The following is a 23,015-nucleotide window of genomic DNA, read 5'->3' on the forward strand; positions in this document are numbered from 1 at the left end:
ACACCTCCCTTCGAGTCTATCCAACGATGGCCACTTGGCTGCAAGTCACGTTGCCGATCGCTTCATCCCTACATGTCCATGACCACTCGACGGTCCTTGCATCTAGCGCTTCTCCCTGCTCGACGACCATGCGTGCCTTTCTGTCTGCAAGCACCGGCTGTTCGCCTTCGCATTGTGTGCTACTCAAGTGTGTGTGTGGCTTGCAATAGACCAAAATACCCAGTAGTCACTTCACCCCAGCCCTGCAGACTGGGATGGGGCGGTTCAGGAGTCGCAAGCCCCGCGGCTGTCGCACCACTCGTTTGACTCAATTCAGAGGCAATAGCAATTCCTAAAAGAACCGGCCGAACTGGGCGTTCTGCCTGAGGCTGCTGCATATTTTCCGTCATTGACCTTTCGACGTGAATGCTTTGAATATCCATTGATTGCTTCCAAGCCTGCCTTGCTCGCCATTTCTCGCCATACTTGCGCTTTACATACCCCTCCTCTGACCCCTCTCCCCATCTCCCATAGTAAGAAATTCTAATCCCAGTGTTTTGCTAACTCGCAGTGTTGTCGAATACAGTACCACAGGCCTTGGTAGGTTCATCCTCCTTCGCATTTATCCCTGTTGCTGTATCCTACCAAACGTGAAGCATACAAGGCATTACCTTGTTCGCTTCTGGCGTGATGTCAACTGCTTCCATGACCTGTCCAGTTTCTATGCACTGTACTCATTGTCTTTCAGGTATTCCATAATCACAACCAGCAATGGCGTCTCATGCGAACAATCAGATGGAGCAATGTCTCCAATCAATTTGGGCCCACGTCCTCAACATATCTAATGTCCCCCTCGACCAGTCCTTCCTATCCTTAGGCGGAGACTCTATTTCTGCAATGCAGGTCGTTGGTCAGTGCCGCAAGGACGGTTTGAGTCTTGGCGTCCAAGATGTTCTACGAAGTCGATCCATCACCCAGCTGGCGACTGCGGTCAAAGAGGTTGAAAGCTCTTCATACGACCACGAGGAGTACTTCGACGAAGACTTCGACCTTTCACCGATCCAGTCTCTCTACTTCCAACGGCCAAATACAGACGGCCACTTTAACCAATCATTCTATCTTCGGGTCGCACGAATAACCAGTGCAAATGAATTTCACGCTGCAGTTAGACAGCTTGTCACTCGTCATTCGATGCTACGCGCACGTTTCTCCCATTCAGCTGAACACGGATGGCAACAGCGTCTCACCAGTATGTCACCCCACGTGACCCTGCTTTGTTCCATCTCCTTGCTCAGTTCGAGCCTTCATACATATAATTGACTTGAATCTACTATTCCCGCAGCTAATGGTTACCTTAGATGACATTGAAGGGTCTTATCGCTTCCGCCATTCTACTGTTACCTCCCAAGCCACGATAGACGCCTCCATTGAGGATACGCAGCAATGCCTTGATCATGCCGCTGGGCCACTGTTCGCCGCCGAGTTCTTTGATTACGGAACTCAGCAATTTGCGTTTCTCACTGGCCATCATCTCGTTGTTGATCTAGTCACGTGGCGACTGCTGTTGGAAGAGCTCGAAGAAATTTTGAAAGGTGGGCAGCTCTTGGCGCCAGCACTTCCATTCCAGAAATGGGCGGAACTGCAACAGGAGCATGCAGAGTCTCTGGAGCTCAATGAAATTCTTCCCGAAGTCGATGTCCCACACATGGACTTCTCATATTGGGGCATCCAGCACCAGGATAACACCTACGGCAATGCAAGCCATGCCAGCTTTGAGCTTGACAACGAGCTCAGCTCGGCATTTCTCACGACTTGCCACAATGCCTATAAGACGGAGCCGGTTGAAGTCTTGCTTGCGTCTCTGATTCAATCTTGGTCTCTAGTTTTCACTGACCGACCAATTCCCGCGATATTCAATGAAGGCCATGGCCGCGAGCCATGGGACTCCAGTATCGATATCACTCGTACGGTGGGATGGTTCACTGCTTTGTCACCCATCCTCGTGACGCCATCCGAGAAACTCACAGATACAGTCCGTAAGATAAAAGATTTCAAACGCCGGATTCCTGGCAACGGTCGGCCATACTTTGCACGTCGATGCCTCACCGAGGATGGCCGCGAACACTTCAAGTCCCACTGGCCAATGGAGATCTTGTTCAATTATCTTGGCCAATATCAGGTATGTCGAAAGTCTCATTCATTGTCGCTATTCCACTAACATGGTTGTTAGCAACTTGAAAGAGCAGACGCTCTTCTTCAGCCAGTGGGCAAGATGGCTGGTGAGACTGGTAAAGCTGGCGGTACTTCTGACTTTGGCCATAGTACTTGCAGATGGGGACTTTTCGAAATCTCCGCCTTTGTCTTCAAAGGCCGTCTCAAGGTTGCATTTACTTTCAACCGGGATATGCTCCATCAGGCACATGTTCTGAGATGGGTTTCAGAGTGCGAAGCAACCATTTCAAACATGATCCGCGGACTCAATGTGTTGGAGCCAAAGCCAACGCTTAGCGATTTTCCGCTTTTGTCTCTGACCGAAGAAAGCTTCAACTCCATTCTTGATAGACTTTCGACCATGGGAATTCCTGACACCGAAGTAGAAGACATATATCCCTGCTCCAGCATGCAGGAAGGTCTATTACTATCACAGACTAAAGATGCTGGGTACTATGCTGCTGCTACACTTCATGAAGTTTTAGCGCCAGAGTCCCAGATGTCTTGGAAGACTGTTGCCGAGGCTTGGCAACAGGTTGTCAAGCGTCATCCAGCGTTGCGAACTGTTTTCGCCGAGAATGTGGGTGTTAAGGGTCTCTACAACCAGATTGTCCTCAAGAACATTGAGGCCAACATTGTCTGCCTTGAGGCTGCAGATGAACATGATGCTATCAGAATCATTGAGCAGCAGCGATCCATATCTTACAATGACGGTCAATGCCCAAACCATCGCCTAACAATATGTGAAACGGCCGACGGAAGGATATTTTGCTCCCTGGATATTAGCCATGCGATCATGGATGGGCATTCTATGAGCTTACTTATTAGTGAGTTGAGGACAGCATGTCAGGGACAACTTACACTGCACTGTACTCCGCTCAGCGCATACATTGCGTGGCTTACCCGGCAGCCAGCAGAAGCCAGCCTGGACTTCTGGAAGTCCTACTTACATGGTAGTGAGATCTCTTCATTTCCCGTTCTTGACGATGGACAAGGCCAGGTCCTGGAAAAGAAGCTCGTCACGATTCGTATGGATCTGTCTAGCATCAGCTTGCCCGACTTCCAATCCTTCTGCAACGCCAACGGTATCACGCTGTCAAATGTCTTTCACACTGCATGGGCGCTTACGCTTAGTTGCTATATTGGTAGCGATGATGTCACGTTTGGATACCTGACATCTGCAAGAGATTCGGAAGAAATTGAAAACGTGGAGAGCATCGTCGGTCCATTGATCAATACTCTGGTCTGTAGGGTAAACTTTTCCGATGGATCCCGATGTCTGCTCGATGTGTTACAAGACGTTCAAAGAGACTACATGGAGGCTCTCCCACATCGTCACACCGCACTTGCTGATGTTCAACATGCCCTCCAATTGTCAGGCGCGAACTTGTTCAACACCGCGCTGTCGTACCGTCGCTTGCATCAGGAACAGGCTGTCGATCTTTCCGGAGTCCGCTTACAGGAAGTTCGCCCAATCTATGACCCGACTGAGTAAGTTACAGATTGAAGATCTAAGTCTCAAACAAACAACTCCGCCATTCCTTTACTAACATTATGCCTAGGTATCCGGTCAGTATTAATATTGAAGTTGGTGAGGACAGCGCAGCAATCGATCTCGATTATTGGACGGATCACCTCACTGCGGTTCAAGCTACAAACGTCGCTGACACTTTTGTTCGAGCTTTGGAAAATATTGTTTTCCATGCGAAGCGACGCATTTCAACTCTGGAACATATCAGCCCAAAACATCTTCAGCGAATCCACGACTGGAACATCATGCCAGCAACCATCAATGAATGTGTACACGACAGATTTTCTCAATGGGCTACCCGCCAGCCCGACGCTCAGGCAATATGTGCACATGACGGAGAGTATACGTACGCTGAGTTGGACGTCGTTACCGATCGATTAGCACATCATCTCGTCCAGCTAGGCGTCGCGCCCGAGACATTTGTACCAACATGTTTTGATAAAAGCATGTTTGCTATCATCGCGATGCTATCCGTTATCAAGGCAGGTGGCGCTGCTATTCCTCTTGACGCTACGCATCCTGCGAACGCCTTGCAGACACGTCTTGAGGACGCTGACTCGAAGATTGTTCTGACGACAGCTGTCCGCGCCGAAAAATTTGAAGGACTCATAGACAAGGTGATTGTTGTAGATGACTCGCTATTACAAAGTCTTCCAGCAGTTCGAGGCCCAATCTACACCGGTGTACAGCCGCATCATCCAGTCTTCGTCATCTTCACCAGTGGTAGCACTGGAAGACCCAAGGGAGTGGTCCTCGAGCATTCTGCTATCGTCACCAGTGCTGAAGCACACGGAACAAAGATTGGTCTGGACCATAACTCGCGCATGCTGCAGTTCGCCTCTTACACATTCGATAACTCACTCGAAGAGATGTTTACTACCCTCCAGAGGGGAGGTTGCGTGTGTGTCCCTTCTGAGGCTGACCGGGTCAATGATCTCGCTGGAGTTGTAACCAGGCTTAATGTCAACATAATGGACCTCACGCCCACAGTGGCTTCTTTGCTTTCTCCAGAAGAGGTTCCAACGTTGAAGCGATTGTGTCTTGGAGCGGAGCCGTTGACCAAGGCATTGATCGAGCTTTGGAGCCAACATGTATCGGTTGTCGGCCAGTATGGACCCAGCGAAGCGTCAATCAACTCGGCATTCAAGGACTTTAGTGATGGTCGTGGTGAAGCAACTAATATCGGCAAAGCTATCGGCTGCGTCGCGTGGGTTGTCGATCCTGAAAACCGCAATCGCTTGATGCCAATAGGATGTAAAGGAGAGCTTCTTCTTGAAGGGCCTATTCTCAGCCGTGGCTATCTGAATGACGCTGAAAAAACGCAGGCTGCTTTCATCACCGATCCCGAGTGGGCTAGCGTTACAGGAACGACCGGGCGCCGCTTCTATTGCACCGGAGACCTTGTTCAGTATACTTCAGACGGTGAAATGATGTATCTGGGTAGGAAAGACTCGCAAGTCAAGCTTCACGGGCAGCGCATTGAGTTGGGTGAGATTGAGCACCACCTCAAGCTCAACCTAGCGACCGGCGCCAAATCGGCCGTCGAACTGGTCAAGTTCAACGACAGCAATTCTACTAAAGCTCTGGTAGCATTTTTGTGCTTTTCTGAAAGGGAAGAAACAGTGGGCATCAGCGAAATGACCGAATCGTTGCGAGCTGTGGCGAAACAGGCCGAAATGGCTCTTGCCAATGCGCTACCAGTTTATTATGTTCCTTCGGTTTTTATGCCAGTCACGCGCATGCCCATGACGACTTCAGGCAAGCTGGACCGAAAAGTGCTACGAGCCTTAGCAGCGGCAGTTTCAGATTCGCAACTCGCATCATACCGCCTAGCAGGAAAGAGTGGCCGCGCACCCGAGGGGCATACGGAAGTCTCTTTGGCGCACGTATGGGCTTCTGTGCTGAATCTCAGCGGTGGAGCAAGCGGAATTGGCGCAGAAGATTCCTTCTTTCGCCTCGGCGGTGATTCAATCAGTGCCATGAGACTGGTGACTGCGGCTAGGAAAGAGGGCATTCTTCTCAACGTGGCCAATGTCTTCTCACATCCAAAGTTAATTGACCTCGCCGCCACTGCCATTGTTTCGTCCGAAGAAATATCGCTTGTCACGGACGTGAAACCCTTTGAGATGCTCCCAGCAGTCAACCGCCATGCTGTTCTGGCGCTCGCAGCCTCAGAATGCGGGGTTTCCCCAGATTCGATTGAAGACATCTATCCATGCAGCAAGCTTCAGGAGGGCCTCATAATGCTGACCAACAAAGACCCGGGTACCTATGTAGTGCAGCCTGTCTACAAATTGCCTTCAGATATCAACATCCCACGCTTCAAAGCCGCTTGGAAAGCAGTAGTCGCTGCCGAACCCGTCCTTCGTACACGTATCGTTTACTCTGAAAGCTATGGCTTTCTTCAAGTTGTTCTGCAGGAGGAGCTTCCATGGCACTCCCTTTCCCAAATACAGCACATCGACGAAAGTACCAGAAGGCTTCCTGCCAAAAACGGGGCGCCTCTTACCACTCTTACTCTCGTGGGAGAGAGCACCACCACCCAAGTGTTCGTCTGGACAGTTCATCATGCGATTTACGACGGTTGGAGCTGGACAAACTTGTTTCGCAAAGTGGAAATGCACTACCGTAACGATATGCAAGACATGCCTGCTACGGTTCCTTACTCACGCTTTGTCAAGTATCTTTGCTCCTTGGATCAGAAGGAGTCCGATGCGTTCTGGGTGTCACACCTTGACAACGTGACAGCAACTCAATTTTGCCAATTGCCTTCTCCTGATTATCATGTTGAGACCAACGGCCAGCTGGTCCATCGTATCCAGCTGAAGCGAAATACGGAACTGGAAGTAACGGTACCCTCGATAATTCGAGCTGCATGGGGCCTTCTTCTTGCGACATATTCAGGTTCAGATGATGTGGTATGGATGGAAACGAACAGCGGCCGGGAGGCCGTCGTTCCTGGCATTGAGGCTATAATTGGCCCCACCATCACAACCGCACCTGCTCGGTTACAACTTGACCGTGGGTTGACAGTTCACGAATATCTGAAAGAAACACAGAAACAATCATCTTTGTCTCTGCCTTACCAGTTCGCCGGTCTACAACATATCCGCAGACTCAACTCAGAGACGGCAGCAGCCTGCGAGGCCCAGAGCTTCTTAGGTATCGAGGCAGCTGATGATATTGATTCCCACAGCTCGCTTTGGCGGATGGAGAGTAGTAACACCGTTGGTACCAACTTCCTGAACTACGCCTTTATCTTCAATTGCAAAGTGGACTCAACTGGCGTCCGCGTGGAAACATTGTTCGATGATCGTGTTGTCGAAAGGTGGCTCGTCGAGCGTATCACTCAGCAATTTGAGTTCCTGCTCTGTCAACTGAATGACAACATCAATATGGACAAGAAGCTGGACGATGTCGAATTGCTAAATCCCGCTGACCGAGACATGATAAGTGCATGGAACAGCCAGCCTGTACCGATCATCCCCAGATGCATTCACGACGTCATTCAGGAAGACCAGTCCGCGCGAAGGCCCGCAGCACCTGCTATCGACGCTTGGGACACTGGTGTCATGAGTTACCAGGAGCTTGATGAACGCGCTACAGCACTTGCATACCGTCTGACAGCCTTAGGCGTGAAGCCTAGACAATTCGTGCCGCTTTGTTTTGACAAGTCGGGCTGGACGATCGTTGCTATACTTGCTGTTCTCAAGACAGGTGCTGCTTTCGTCCCTCTGGACTTCGAGGCTCCTGTCCTCCGGCTTCGTGAGATAGTGGGTGATGTAGGAGCAGAGTTACTTCTTTGCGCGCCGCAATATGAAGAGCTGTGTGAATCGATTCCCTGCAGAGCCCAGGTGGTGGATCGAGAGTCAACCGTCTACAACAAGCCACATCTTCCATACCTTCCTTCGGTTGATTTCAATGACCCAGCGTATGCATTCTACACTTCTGGGTCGACTGGAAAACCAAAAGGGGCTGTGGTCAATCATGTGCATTGGGTCACTAGCTCCACGGCCTTCGCTCCAGGCTGGAAGATTTCCGAGACTTCCAGGATTCTCCAATTCGCTTCCTACACATTCGATGCCTGCTTGATTGAAATCTTCACTACTCTCATGAATGGCGGTACCGTATGCGTTCCAGACCAGGCCGCTCGGACGAACGATCTTGTGGGAGCTATCAACCAGTTCAATGTGAACTGGGCTGCCCTAACACCTTCAGTCGTCCGTACAATGACCCCATCGCAAGTTCCGCTTCTCAAAACATTGTTCTTGGTTGGAGAAGCCATGTCTCAGCAGGATCTCACGACATGGGCGGACAAGGTCACACTCGGCAACGGCTATGGTCCAACTGAATGCGCTTGTGTAGCTACTTGTAATATTATGACGCCCCGCACACGACCAAACAATCTGGGCGATGTTGTCACAGCCAGAGGTTGGATTGTTTCGCGTAACAATCCCCACATGCTTGCACCTGTCGGAGCTGTTGGCGAGTTGCTGCTAGAGGGTGGTGCAGTGGGTGCGGGATACCTCAACAACCCGGAAAAGACAGCAGAGGCATTCCTCACAGCTATACGATGGTCAACGGATTTGCTTGGCATGTACGACAGCAAACCCCTACGCATTTACAAGACTGGAGACTTGGTGAAGTACAATGAAGACGGTACAATGCTGTACCTTGGTCGCAAGGACTTTCAAGCTAAGGTTCGGGGCCAGCGATTGGAATTATCCGAAGTCGAACATAAGCTCCTTGACGACCATATGGTACAGAGCGCTCTCGCCTCTGTTCCTGCTAAGGGCCCCTGTGCCAAACGGCTAGTCGCAATACTTTCACTACAGAACATGCCGGCCACCGCATTGGGCACTGCAAGCCCACTGCAGATCATATCTCAAGAGATTGCTTCACCGAATATCGCCAATATCAGGGACAGCCTTTGTGAACGCTTACCAACTTACATGATCCCATCTTTGTGGGTTGCTATCAATCGCTTCCCTTTGATGCCATCTGGAAAGCTAGATCGAAGACGCGCGGCGCAATGGTTGGAGCAAATGGACCAAGCTACTTATCGATTGATTTCGACAATGGGTGCAGAAGTTCCTAATACGAACAGTGGATCTTCTATCGAACACAAGCTACAAGAGATATTCGCCAAAGCATTGAACCTTCCTGCTAGCGATATTCGGCTCAACCAGTCCTTCTTACATCTTGGCGGCGATTCGATTGCAGCTATGCAAGTTTCATCACAATGTCGCGCACAGGGCCTCCCAATCAGCGTAAAAGACATTATTCGTGCAAAGTCAATCACAGCTTTAGCTTCTACAGTCGACCTCTCTCAAAACTCCGAGCCTGCCCCTGAAGCCACAGAATACTCTCTGTCTTTTGGTCTTTCACCGATTCAAAGGGTGTTCTTCGAAACCGTTGGCGACTCATACAATCACTTCAACCAGGCTGAGACATTGCGTCTTTCTCGAAACATCGAGGAGAGTGAACTTCGAACTGCACTTGTGGCCCTGGTCAAAATTCATCCCATGCTCCGAGGACGCTTTACCAGGAATGAAGTGGGAATCTGGAAGCAGCGCGTCGAACAAGATATCGAAAATTCTTTCAGGCTACAGCGCCACCGCGTCCAGAAAACGAGCGATCCAAAACTACAGCGCGCGTTTGACAATAGCCAGACGAGCTTGAACATCACCAGTGGTCCAACTTTCGCCGTTGATCTATTCGAAATCGAGGATGACTTCTCCCAAGTGTTAACACTGGTTGCTCATCACCTTGTCATTGACATTGTTTCGTGGGGTGTTCTTCTCGAAGATCTCCAGGCGTTGTTAAATGGAGTGCAGCCTTCTCCTCAGAGTCTGCCCTATCATGCATGGCTACAACAACAGTTCCTACAAATCAAACAAGAGAATCCTGGGAACTGCTTCCCCACCGTGGAAGTTGCGCCTGCCAATTTTGATTACTGGGGTATGGAAGGACGACCTAATCTCAATGGTGATTTGATTAGTGAAGACGTAGGGTTGTCCACTCGTGACACAATGCTGCTTCTTGGCGCCCAAGATGCTTTAGCAACGGAGATTGTCGATATCCTGGTTGCCGGACTTCTCGAATCTTTCCGTAAAACATTTCCAGATCGGTCTCCCGTTGCGATACATAACGAAGGTCATGGCAGAGAGACATTCAATTCTCGTCAGGATCTATCTCGGACAATTGGTTGGTTTTCCACCGCGACTCCGATTTACCTCCCTATTTCTGCAGATGAGAAGACGGATATCATCAGCACCATCCAGTGGGTCAGGGATTTCAGGCTCAGAACTCCAGACAAAGGAAGACCGTATTTTGCCTACAGAAATCTGACTGAAGAAGGCCGGAAACGATTTGATAGTCACTGGCCAGCTGAGGTTTTGTTTAACTATGTTGGAAGGCTTCAACACCAAGATCGTAAAGATGGCATATTTACTGCTCTTACCGGCCTGAAATCTAAAGAGATTGGAGACGAGGTTCCTCGTCTTGCTCTTTTCGAAGTCACTGCTGCAATTTCCAAAGGAGCCATCAACATATCCTTTGATTGGAACCGCAACATGTAAGTCCGCTTGTAAAATTTAAATATCCTTTTCTTCTCATCAAGATTACTTGAGTTATTCATTTAAACGTACTGACAATGTTGGTTTCTACTAGGAATCGGCAGCAAGAGATCCGCGAATGGGTTGGACAATGCCGTCAGACGCTTGTTAATGCTATCGATGAACTGTTACAAGCTCAACAAGAGCAGAGCCTCAAGAACTTTCGAAGTTTGCCGCTGCTCTATAATGGCCTCGATAGGATCAAAAATGCCCTTCCTGCGGGCTTGAATCTTGACGACATTGAGGACATCTACCCTGCTTCTCCTATGCAACAAGGACTGCTCTTCACGCAATCTCGAAATCCTGACTTATACACATATCAGACAATATGCCAGGTCAAATCAACCGACAACAGTCCGGTCGACCCTCATCGAATTGCCGAAGCATGGCAGGTGGTGGTTCATCGCCACCAAGCCTTACGAACCATCTTCATCGATGGCCTTGCCAAAGACGGGTCCAAAGACCAAATTGTGGTCAAAAACAAGGCCGGAAGAGTCCAATTGTTTGCGGACTGCGACGACCGTCGCATCAAAGAAATGCTACGTGGCCTAGGTTCAATTGATTGTCGAGAATTCACCCCTCCGCACAGAATGACTATCGCAAAAACAAAGTCCAGCGAAGTGTGGATGAAGCTTGAGATCAGTCACGTGATCAACGACGGTACTTCTGTCTCAAACATGCTTATTGATCTCGCTCGTGCGTACGCGAGGAAGCTATCGCTAGCAGACATTGGACCTCTTTACTCCGATTACATTGAGCACGTTCTCTCGATGCCGAGAGATGGTGATCTGGCTTACTGGAAGACGTACCTTTCGGGAATTGAGCCTTGCTTCTTCCCGACTCTCAACGACGGGAAGCCGCTTGCGCGTGAGCCTGCTTCAGTCGTTATTGATATAAGCAACATCGATCCAATTCAAGCATTCTGCAAGCAAAATGGGGTCACTCTTTCTAACCTGCTTCAACTTACTTGGGCTTTGACTCTACACTGTGAGTACACTTACGGTCCAGTATCAACTTTCTGTTCTTCGCTAACTATTGTCTTCTTACAGACTATGTCGGCGCCTTTGATGTGTCCTTTGGCCTGGTAGCATCCGGTCGGGACATACCTGTCACCAATATTGAGTCTGCTGTAGGCTGCTTCATTACCATGCTTTGTGGTCGTCTAGTATTCTCAGACAACACAACGATTGCCGAACTTCTCGAATCTCTTCAAACGAGTTCCACAGATGCGCTGTCTCACCAAAATTGCTCGCTTGCCGATGTTCAGCATGAGATGCAATTACCCGCACTCTTCAATACAGCTTTCACATTCCAGCGCCGCAGTCTCTCACGCGACCCTGATCAGATAGCACTTGTTTACGAGGACATGGAGGCGGACGATTCCGGGGAGTATATCGTCACTGTCAATGCGGATGTCATGGACGACAGTATCACTATCGATTTTGGGTATTCACGAGACAAGATCATTCCTACCCAGGCTCAGAATATGGCGGATACATACGAGAAGATCTTGGATATCATTGTAGGTAACGTGGCCAGCGAACTCACGGTTGGGAGTGTGGATGCATCTACCGAAAGCAGCCTTCGCCAGATTCTGGGTTGGAATGCAGAACTCCCTCCACCCATCAACCGTTGTGTACACAAGGTCATCCATGATCAAGCTCTAACGAGGCCGCGCATGACGAAGGCTGTTGAGGGATGGGATGGTTCGTTCACCTACCAGGAGTTTGACAGGGTCACTGATCAGTTGGCGGCTCATCTTCAGTCTATTGGCATCAAGACCGAGACTTTTGTTCCCATATTGTTCGAGAAGTCATCATGGGCAATTGTCAGCATGATAGCTATCATGAAAGCAGGGGGCGCGTATGTTCCTCTTGATCCCAAACACCCGCAGACGCGTCTTCGCGAACTCATAGAGGACGTCGGGGCCGAGGTTGTCTTATGCTCCCGCAAGTATCAAGCAACCGCATCGGAGGTGGCCAAGAGACCCTTCATAGTTGACCAGCGCTCGATCCGGAAGCTAGCAACGCCTGCTTCTAGCGCACTTCTTGCAGCAGCAACTCCTGAGAACGCAGCGTACTGCCTGTTTACGTCTGGTACCACTGGAAAGCCGAAGGGGACAATCATCTCTCACAGAGCATTTTGCACAAGTGCAGCTGCCTTCACGCGTCGCATGAACATTAATGCTACGTCGCGCACTTTCCAGTTCGCATCGTACACATTTGACGCCAGCTGCATAGAAATCTTGTCCGCATTGACAGTGGGTGCGACAGTTTGTGTACCCTCGGAAGATGACAGGATGAACAACTTGGCTGGTGCGATCCGCAAGTTGAAGGCCAATTGGTCGCTGTTGACCCCTTCTGTTCTTGGTACTGTTGAGCCAGAGCGCGTTCCCTGCTTGAAGACTCTCGTTTCCGGAGGCGAAGCACTCCCTGGGCATATCCTGAAGAAATGGGGCACCAGCACATGCTTTATCAATGGTAAGTGTTCCAATTGTCTCCGTTGAGATTTATTAGCTAACAGAAAATGTAGCATATGGACCAACGGAATGTGCTGTTGTAGCAGCTACTGCATACAAGTCCACGCTCGATCACAAACTCATCGCATCCGAACCTGGTACCATTGGTACTGGAAGCGGATGTCGTTTGTGGATTGTTCACCCACGAAATCACGACAAGCTTATGCCGGTAGGCACCGTGGGTGAATTGGTCATTGAGGGACCGACTGTTGCTCGTGGGTACTTGAACGAGGAAGAAAAGACAAGAAACGCCTTCATCACTAATCCTTTGTGGGCTGCGACGATCGCTGCGCGAGATGGCGCATTCGAGACTGTTCGCATGTACAAGACTGGCGACTTAGCTCGCTACAATAGTGATGGTTCTGTGAGTTATGTCGGACGCAAAGACACGCAAATCAAGCTCAATGGACAGCGTGTTGAGCTGGGTGAAATTGAGTACCACGTGAGCCAGAACCTGCCAGAGAACGTGCAATCAGCCGTCGAACTGATTGCACCGTCGACCCGAAGCTCAGCAAAAGCTCTCGCAGTATTCTTCTCACTTGTACACCCTTGTCTTGTAGAAAAAGAACAAGATGTACAGCATGCGACGGCTGGTGATACAGGTTCTGATGAACTACTTCTTCCTCTGGACGACCAACTGCGAGACATCTGCAAGAATGCAGAAAACGGTCTCGCAGGCTCGCTACCGACATACATGATCCCTTCTATCTTCATACCGGTCAAGAAGATGCCATGGACATCGGCTGGAAAATTGGATCGAAACCGTCTACGAGTGTCTGTACAAGATCTTAGCCGTGAAGCGTTAGCCATGTACCGACTCAGCAGTATGGCAAACAAGAAGCAGCCTACCACAGATGCGGAGAAGAAGATTCACAGTGCTGTTTGCGCAGTGCTGAATCTACCTTCTTCCTCAGTCAGTATTGATGACAGCTTTATCCGTCTCGGTGGCGACTCAATCTCATCCATGCGCCTCATTGCGAAGGTGCAGACTGAACAACTGGAGCTATCCTTCATCGATATCTTCAAATCACCCAAGCTCGCTGATCTGGCCAAGATTGCCTCCCGCACTAGTAGTGCTAGCCAACATGAGAAATCGTTAAAGCCATTTGATCTTCTTCGAGAACCTCTCAAGACATCCGATGTCCTTGACCATGTTACGGAGCAATGCCGGATATTCAGCGCAGATGTTCAGGACATCTATCCAACTAGTCCACTTCAAGATGCACTTGTCACTCTCACCATCAAGCAGCCGGGAGCATATGTCGCGCAGCATGTTCTTGCGCTTCCACAATCTGTGGATATGGCCAAGTTTAGATCAGCCTGGGAAAAGGCTGTGGGGGAGATCGATATTCTACGCACTCGAATCATCCAACTTGCATCTGGTACATTTATGCAGGTTGTGCTTAAGGAGGACCGGATTGTGTGGAACGAAGCAAGCTCGCTTCGAGATGTTCAAGCAGAAGTGCTAAGAATCCCCTCAAACCTTGGTGGCGAACTTGCTGCTTACACGATTGTCACTACCAAGTCTAATCAGCGGTACTTTGTGTGGACATTACACCATGCTCTCTACGATGGCTGGAGTATCTACTTGATGCTGCAGCGCGTCCAGCAAATCTACATGAAAGGTGTATCGACCATGTTGCAGACCCCTTACGCTCGATTTATCCAATACTTATCCAACAGAGATGATAATATCTCGAAGGAATACTGGAAAACAAGTCTGAACGGAACTGACGCATATCAGTTTCCCAGATCTTCGCAGGTCAACGCCAAAGACAAGCCAAATGGCCAAACACTTCATCATCAGATGAAACTTGCGCCGCACAAGCATGTCGATGTTACGCCCGCAAATGTTATTCGAGCGGCTTGGGCTATAGTACTTGCGGCCTACACAAACAGTAATGACGTAGTCTTTGGAGAGACCCTCACTGGACGCGACATCTCCGTCAGTGGCATCATGGACGCATGTGGGCCTGTCCTGACGACTATTCCGACAAGAGTAAAGATCGACAGTGGAGCGACCATTCGTGAACTTCTTCAAGCAATAGCATCCACTGTTACCGAGCGCATACCACACCAGCACTATGGTATACCTGCGATTAAAGCGATCGGGAACGAGGCAGCAGCTGCCTGCGATTTCCAGAATCTTATGGTAGTTCAAACAGACAACGAGGCACTGAACAACTCCATGTGGTCAACCCACGACAACGGCAACCAAGGCAATTTCTTCACGTACCCCTTGGTCGTGGAATGTAACATTGCATCTTCCAGCACTAATGTCCTCATGCATTTTGATGCAGACGTCATCTCCCCGTGGCATGTTCAGCGTCTTGCTTATCAGTTTGAGTCTGTACTGAACCAAGTCCAAAGCGCGACTCGCATCAGCCAAGTTAGTGTCTTCAGTGACCAGGACAGGCAGCTCATCCGTACATGGAACACTCGAGAGCCCCTATTGGTTGAAGATACTATACCGGCTGTATTCCAAAAGAACGTGATTGCTCAACCCAACGCAGTCGCAGTTGCAGCGTTCGATGGTGAACTCACGTACGCTGAACTTTTCAAGTACGCGACAAACCTGGCACATGAACTCCTCAATCTCGGAGCTGGTCCTGAAACGCTCGTCCTAATATGCCTGGATAAATCTCTCTGGACGATTGTTGCGATGATGGGCATTATTCTGGCTGGTGCTGCCTACGTACCATTGTCGCCAGAACACCCTCCTTCCCGACATGAACAGATTATCGAGACATGCAAATCTTCCATCATTCTATGCTCACCGTCATACAAGTCTCGGTTCGAAGCACTGGTAAAACACGTTTGGATTGTTACAGGGGACTCTATACGGAAACTTCCCGCGCCCGAAGCGCCACTGCCCCAGAAGATCAGGAGCAATAATACTTGCTATGTCATCTTTACCTCTGGAAGTACTGGAGTCCCTAAAGGCGCCGTAATAGAGCATAGGAATGTCACGTCAAACGCCATCGCCATCGGTGAAGGATCCTATGTAACTCCTACTTCGCGAGTGATCCAGTTCAGTACCTTGGTTTTCGACGCTTCTGTACTCGAAATCTTCGTAACTCTTCTCCTTGGAGCCACTGTTTGTGTACCATCTGAAGAGCAACGTACTGCCGATCTGGCTTCGGCCATGACTTCCTTGAAGGCTGATTGGGCTTTCATGACCCCATCAGTCGCCAGTACGCTTGAAGGGCCCCAGTCTGTTCCTACCCTGAAAACACTCTGTGTCGGAGGCGAAACAATGACCACTGAGGTGATCAACAAGTGGGCATCTGGAGTCAGGTTACTGAATGTGTACGGACCGACAGAGTGCTGCATCTTCGCGCTCACAAATGATAAGGTTCGGGAGCAACGCTCTCTTTCCAATATCGGAAATGTGCTTAAAGCAGGGCGTGGTTGGCTCACCAATCCCAACGACCCCCATAAGCTTGCTCCTGTTGGATCGACGGCCGAGCTATGTTTGGAAGGATCAAATGTTGGACGAGAATACTTGAACGATCCTAAACGAAGCGCAGAGGCTTTTGTCGAAAACCCAGCTTTTCTCAAAGACTTCTCTAGTTCTGCTAGGAACCGCATCTATCGTACTGGAGATCTTGTCTCCTATGATCCTGATGGTTCAATCAAGTATATGGGACGAAAAGACAACCAGATCAAGCTTGCTGGGCAACGTATGGAGCTTGGTGAAGTCGAACATAACCTTCAAAGAGACAACAGCATTCGTCAACTAGTCGTGCAACTGCCCAAGACTGGTCCATGCGCCAAGAAACTTACTGTTGTTGTCAGCTTCTCTGCCGGTATGGAGGCACATGCGAATACTGAATGGAACACGCCTCTTTCCGATGCACAATCTCTATCGCTGTTGAATTGCTCGCGAGAGAGGCTGATGGAACGAGTTCCTCCATACATGGTCCCCATCGTCTGGATAGCAGTTCCTCGCATTCCGTCTCTTGTTTCTACTAAATTCGACAAAAAGCAGGTTGGTGCCTGGTTGGAGGGTCTCGATGATTCTACGTATCAGAAGATCATGCAGACTGACTCCACTGGGGATACGGGAGAGGAGATGAGCGATGCTGTTGCCATGCTTCGCGAAATATGGGCGAAGGCGCTGAACATTCCGACTGAGAGGGTCAAGCCTAGCCGATCCTGGCTTTGTAAGTACTCTGGACCTGAAGATCATATGCCATTCATCACTAACTGAGACTAGCACTGGGTGGTGATTCTATAGCCGCCATGAAAATGCTTGCCAGGTGCAGGAGTGAAGGCATCCATCTCACTCTGAACCAGGTGCTACGTGCTAAGTCGCTTGCCCATCTGGCCGATGGCGTGAAGTTTACAGCTACAGTGGCTCACGGCGAAGAGCGACTTGACGAGCCTTTCCAGCTGGGACCTATCCAGCGCTTTTATTTCCAAAGTGAAGGCACAGAACAGAACACGCACTTCAATCAGTCGTCGACATTGCGCATCACTTCGCGCGTGGAGCCCGCTGCTGTGAAACGCGCCCTTGATGCCATAGTTGCATGCCACGGCATGCTTCGAGCTCGTTACTCGAAGAACACAGCAGGAGAATGGCAACAGCTCATCAAGCCCGCAGCAAACTCTTACGTATTTGAGGCACATGCCATCTCAGCTGTGGCATCGGCTATCCCTATCGTAGCCAATACGCAGAAGAGTCTTGACATTCGACAAGGCCCTGTCTTCTCCGCGAATCTTTTCGACATCAAGGGTGAACAGATCATTTTCATGGCAGCGCATCACCTTGTTGTCGATCTTGTGAGTTGGGGCATGATCATACAAGACCTAGAAGATCTTTTGGGATCTGCTAGCTCAACCCCAACGCTACAAAAAGGTCTATCATTCCAGGCCTGGTGTGAGAAACAGAGCGTACACGCATTGGACACGCTCCAGCAATCATCAATCCAAAGGCAGCCTCTTGTCGTACAACCAGCGAATCTCTCCTTCTGGGGTATGGACGCAAGATCCAACCTTTACGGGGATGTCGAAAGAGACGATTTTACCATCACCAAGGAGATCACGGCTATGGCAACAGGCCATCATCATGTGTACAAAACAGACCTCGTCGATATATTCCTTGCAGCTGTTATACATTCCTTCTCACGCGTCTTCATCAATCGCAAGGCCCCAACGGTTTTCAACGAGTCCCATGGTCGCCAAGTGTGGGAATCAAGCAACATAGACCTTTCCCGGACCGTGGGATGGTTTACAACGATGTATCCAGTAACTGTTCCTATTGGTGATGATGAGGATGAAGTTCTTCATACTCTTCGACAAGTCAAGGATACGCGCGGAAAGATCCCGGATAGTGGAAGACCTTACTTCGCACATCGTTTCCTTACGGAGCATGGCAAGCAACAATTTGCAGGCCATGCGCCAATGGAAGTCCTTTTCAACTATCTTGGTTACCAAGGAAGTGCTGGCGCTGGGAAATCTTTGCTACAACCTACAAACATTGATAGCGATGATGGAGAAGAGACTGCCGACGTTGGCAAGAAAACCTCCCGCATGGCATTATTTGAAATATCTGCAATTGTGGCTGATGATCAGATCCAGTTCAACTTCATGTACAACCGCCATTCGAAGAATCAGAAGGGTATTCGCAGGTGGATCGCCGAATGCCAACGGACCCTGGAGGAGATTGCTTCTGAGCTAGCCAAGCTGAACAAGCCTCAACCTACAATGGCAGATCTTCCTCTTTTGCCCTTGGATTCTTACAGCCGCCTTGATCGGGTACTCAAGACACTACCCGATGTTGGCATATCGTCATTTGATCTTGTGGAGAACATATATCCTTGTTCACCAATCCAAGACGGAATGATTCTCAGTCAAATTAGAGCTCCTGAGTCATACTGGTCTTCAACAGTCTTTGAAGTCAAGGCGCGACGTGGACCAGTCGATACCAAGAAAATCGTTGACGGATGGAGACAAGTTGTCGCTCGCCATCCAGCTTTGCGCACTGTTTTCATCGATAGCGTTTGCAAGGGTGGGGTGTTCGATCAGATTGTACTCAAGAATCCAGACTCTGGAGTTGTCACTTGTACGTGCAGTGACGCAGAGTTGCCCGCGATGCTGCAGTCCATTAAACACAGTTCTCTCAACGGCAAGAAGAAACCGGTCCTCCCGCACCAAGCTGCTGTCATCCAGACCACATCAGGAAGAGTCGTTGTCAAACTCATCGTCAATCATTCGGTGATTGACGGAGGGTCTCTTGCAGTCATCGAAAACGACCTTCAGGAAGCGTACGAAGGGCGCCTGACCGGCGAAGGTCCACTCTACAGCGACTACATCAAGTACCTTCGTGAACTGTCTACAGATGATGCCATCGGATATTGGAAAGCAAAACTTCGTGGTGTTAGTCCCTGCTATTTCCCCACTGCAACTCGAGACACAAGTAAACCACGACAACTCAAATCGTTCGATATGCGTTTCAGCCGCTTTGGAGAACTCCATGGCCTTGCTGAGACTAGTAACGTCACGTTTGCCAATCTATTCTTGACAGCCTGGGCACTAGTCCTTCGTTCTTATACCAACTCCTCCGACGTTTGTTACGGCTACCTCACTTCTGGAAGGGATGTACCCGTTCCAAATGTAGAGAGCGCTGTCGGAGCATTCCTGAACATGTTGGTATCGCGCGTTGAAATCAACCAGTCTTCTCAATTTCTTCAAGTCACGCAAAAGGTGCAGTCAGATTTCATTGACTCGACTCCGCACCAGCATTGCTCCCTTGCGCAGTTTCAACACGATTTGGGGCTATCTGGAAAGGCTCTTTTCAACACTGCCATCTCGATCCAAAAGCGCAGTGGCCTAGATGAGGAAACGACAAATACAGGCATTGAGTTCGAGCAGCTAGACGGCCATGATCCTAGCGAATTTGCCATCACGGTGAACATCGACGCAACGCGACATGACGAAGGCGTACGCTTCACTTACTGGAACGATGCTGTTACGGATGCTGAGGTGAAGAATGTGTCCTCTCTAATGTCAACAATCTTGGTGCAAGCTCTACGTGACTCCAAGCAAACAATCGGAGAGCTGGACGCTGTGTTAAATGGAAAGCCGGCACATGCAAGCATAGCACATTTTGCATCACCATCGTTACATTCATCAATTTCCCGATCTGGGACGAACAATTCCAGCACGTCAGCGACCTCTCCACCACAAACACCTCAAATTGTCTTCCCAGATATCGCTGCAGCGGTTCCTGCAACAACAGGAACACCGGATTGGACGAATCTCATTCGGTCCATTGTCAGCGAGATGGTTCCTCAGATCGTCAATCAAATCGTGGCTCAAAACAAGTTGCCGGCAGAAACTACGTCGTCAACTATCGATCAAATGACCACTCAGATGACGGGCATGCTTAGTAGGAAAGCATCTGCATCACACCGTGTTCGCGCGAGCCTCGACGGTCCTATAGTTCCCACAGGTTCTACACGAGCCGAATCTGTCCGTTCGCGTCGTCTGAGTCTCGTCAGCAACGCTGAGAGCAGAATACAGACGGCCGCTGACATGGTGGCTACCCTGGGCGCCTATGCTACAGAGGCTTCGCCCAAGGTGGCCCCTGATTTTGTGGAGAAGAAGCTTCTCAACTTGTGGAGTGAGTTGTTAGAAATGGTTGAAGAGTCGATCGAACAAGACGCCAGCTTTTTCCAACTAGGAGGGGATAGCATCATTGCTATGCGTTTGGTTGGTGCCGCAAGAGAAGAGGGACTGTCAATGACTGTCGCAGATGTATTCAAGAACCCTACTTTTGCGGATATGGCCCGCGTGGTACGTGTTGCGGGTGAAGTCATTGACGAAGTCATGTCACGAGCGGGTGGAGAATCAGTGGTTGGTGATGGGGATGTTGGAGATCAATCCAAGCATCGACGTCACGGATCCCGTGGGCGGGCAGCGTCTATCTGGAGTGACATTAATTCCATCGCCTCCGAGCTCAGGAGTGACATGCAAGGATTAACCCTCAATGAGCAGGCAGTTCTTGATGAGCCGGAGGTTACGAAGAACGACACAATGTTCAACAGATGGCAAGGCTTCTCAGCCCCCACTCAAGAACGACCGTCTACGCCACGCAAAGTCACGTACAAGACGTCGCCAATACCACAAACCGTTCATGAAGGGGTAGAGAGCTCGAATATTAAATCTGTCTCTCTCCTTGGCGACCCGAACGTCGATAACGTCATCTCAAAGGTGCAGGTTTTCAAGGGTGGTATCTCGGACATATTTCCTGTGACAGATTTCCAAGCTCTTGCTATTACTGGATCAATCATGGAGTCCAAGTGGATGCTCAATTATTTCTATCTCGATGGACGAGGAACACTGGACCTCCGCAAGCTCAAACAAGCTGCATACCGCATGGTACAAGCCTTTGACATCTTACGCACCGTGTTCGTTCCTTACGGCGATCGCTTCCTCCAAGTCGTTCTTCGTAAACTTCAACCAGAATTTATGTATGAGCAGACGGACGATGATCTTGACACCTTCACCAGAGGCTTGCAGCAAAGGGATCGTGAGATGGGCCCCCGTGTAGGCGAAGCCTTTATTCAGTTTGTGGTTGCGAAGCAAAAGCAAACTGGATCTCACCGTATATTCATGCGGTTGTCGCATGCCCAGTACGATGGCGTATGCATGTCAAAAATCCTTCTTGCACTTCAGGATGGTTACAACGGCCTTCCTGTCTCATCTGCTCCAAGTTTCGGCAACTTTGTTCGAGAGACAGCAAAGACTGTGAGTGGAGCTCACGAACACTGGAGAGAAGTACTCCGTGGATCCAAGATGACTGAGATTGTCAACCGCTTCGGTCCCAATTACCAACGCGCGGCTGGTCGCTCAATCACTCTAGAAAGGAGGGTCGACTCACCCTCGCTCAAGCGTTTCGACATTACCAGTGCCACTATTGCCAAGGCAGCTTGGGCATCGACTCTTGCACGTATCGCCAGCAAGTCCGATATCGTGTTCGGGCACGTCATCTCTGGTCGCAATGGAAGCGTTCAAAACATCGAGAACATCATCGGGCCTTGCTTGAACATGGTTCCTGTTCGTGTCATATACCGACCTGACTGGACTGTCCTCGACCTACTTCAAAACATACAAGACCAGCAGATATCTAACATGCCTTACGAGGCACTTGGTTTCCGCGAGATCACTCGCAACTGCACGGAGTGGCCAGATTGGACCAACTTTTCAAGCATTCTGCAACACGACCAAGGTGCCCAGGTCACTCACCAAACCATGCAACTAGGAGGAGTAGAGTACACTGTCGGCGCCCTCGGATCCCAAGAAGACTTTGCAGATCTTTCTATACACACGATTTCGCGCGCTAACAATGAGATGGAAGTCCGCCTAACATACGCTCCCAACAGCACTATCACCGCGGATTTCGCACAACATGTATTTGAGATGCTTTGCGCCAACGTTATCGCATTCTCCCACAGCCCTCGCGATTTGCTACCATCGCCTTCAGAATTCAGCTCTCAGGGCCCAACAACCATCGATCCGGAGAAGATGCGCAAGAGGTCTGCAGAGAAGCAGCCCATCTCTCTTCCAGCAGACACTGGTCTCAACCTCCAAGAGACAAACAAGGTCGCCGAAATCCTGCGCGCTGCATGGGAACAAATCCTCCACGACGAGAACGGCCTACCCGCCCCCGTCGAGTTAAACTCTGACTTCTTCCAGCTCGGCGGCGACATCATGGGCCTAGCGCAAGTCGCATCTATCCTCGACCAAGACGGCCTCAAGGTGCGCGTCGAGGATCTGATCGACAATTCCGTCTTCTTCGATCAAGTAGGCATCGTTGCTGCAGAGCGTAAGAAGGAAATTGATCGTGATGCACAGAACCCTTGGGGAGACAAGGGTAGGTTGAGAGTTGAGGAGAGGCCTAAGGAACGCAGGGGTAGTGCGTTGGGGACGCTGGCTAAGAGGTTTGGATTCAGTAGGAAGGAGAGTCCTAAGGAACTTCCTAAGGCGCCGTGAGCGGGCTTGATGTGGAGTCGGTTATGTTTCTGTTGGTTTTCATGAGTTGTTCGTCTATTGTAGTTGGTTGGGTAATTAGTGTTGATCAGTTTCTGCTTTGATGTTTACATCGCTTTTCATTTTTTTCTCTTAGGGTTTGGATCGGACTAGCGTTTATCTG

At 49.9% G+C, this 23,015-nt stretch overlaps 1 protein-coding gene across 1 annotated transcript; it reads left to right on the forward strand.

Moving 5' to 3' along the window:
- Nucleotides 1-750: 750 nt before the first annotated feature.
- On the forward strand, nt 751-22,855 carry COCVIDRAFT_24109 (hypothetical protein; the record flags this gene model as incomplete). Its single annotated transcript, XM_014704127.1, has 8 exons — nt 751-1,228; nt 1,338-2,158; nt 2,210-3,681; nt 3,753-10,298; nt 10,394-11,325; nt 11,388-12,818; nt 12,871-17,022; nt 17,076-22,855. The coding sequence occupies 8 exons, from the start codon at nt 751-753 to the stop codon at nt 22,853-22,855; spliced, it is 21,612 nt and encodes a 7,203-aa protein (XP_014559613.1).
- Between the last annotated feature and the right edge of the window lie 160 nt (nt 22,856-23,015).

The sequence above is a fragment of the Bipolaris victoriae genome (assembly GCF_000527765.1).
Source record: "Bipolaris victoriae FI3 unplaced genomic scaffold scaffold_17, whole genome shotgun sequence".
In the NCBI taxonomy this organism is placed as follows: Eukaryota; Fungi; Ascomycota; class Dothideomycetes; order Pleosporales; family Pleosporaceae; genus Bipolaris; species Bipolaris victoriae.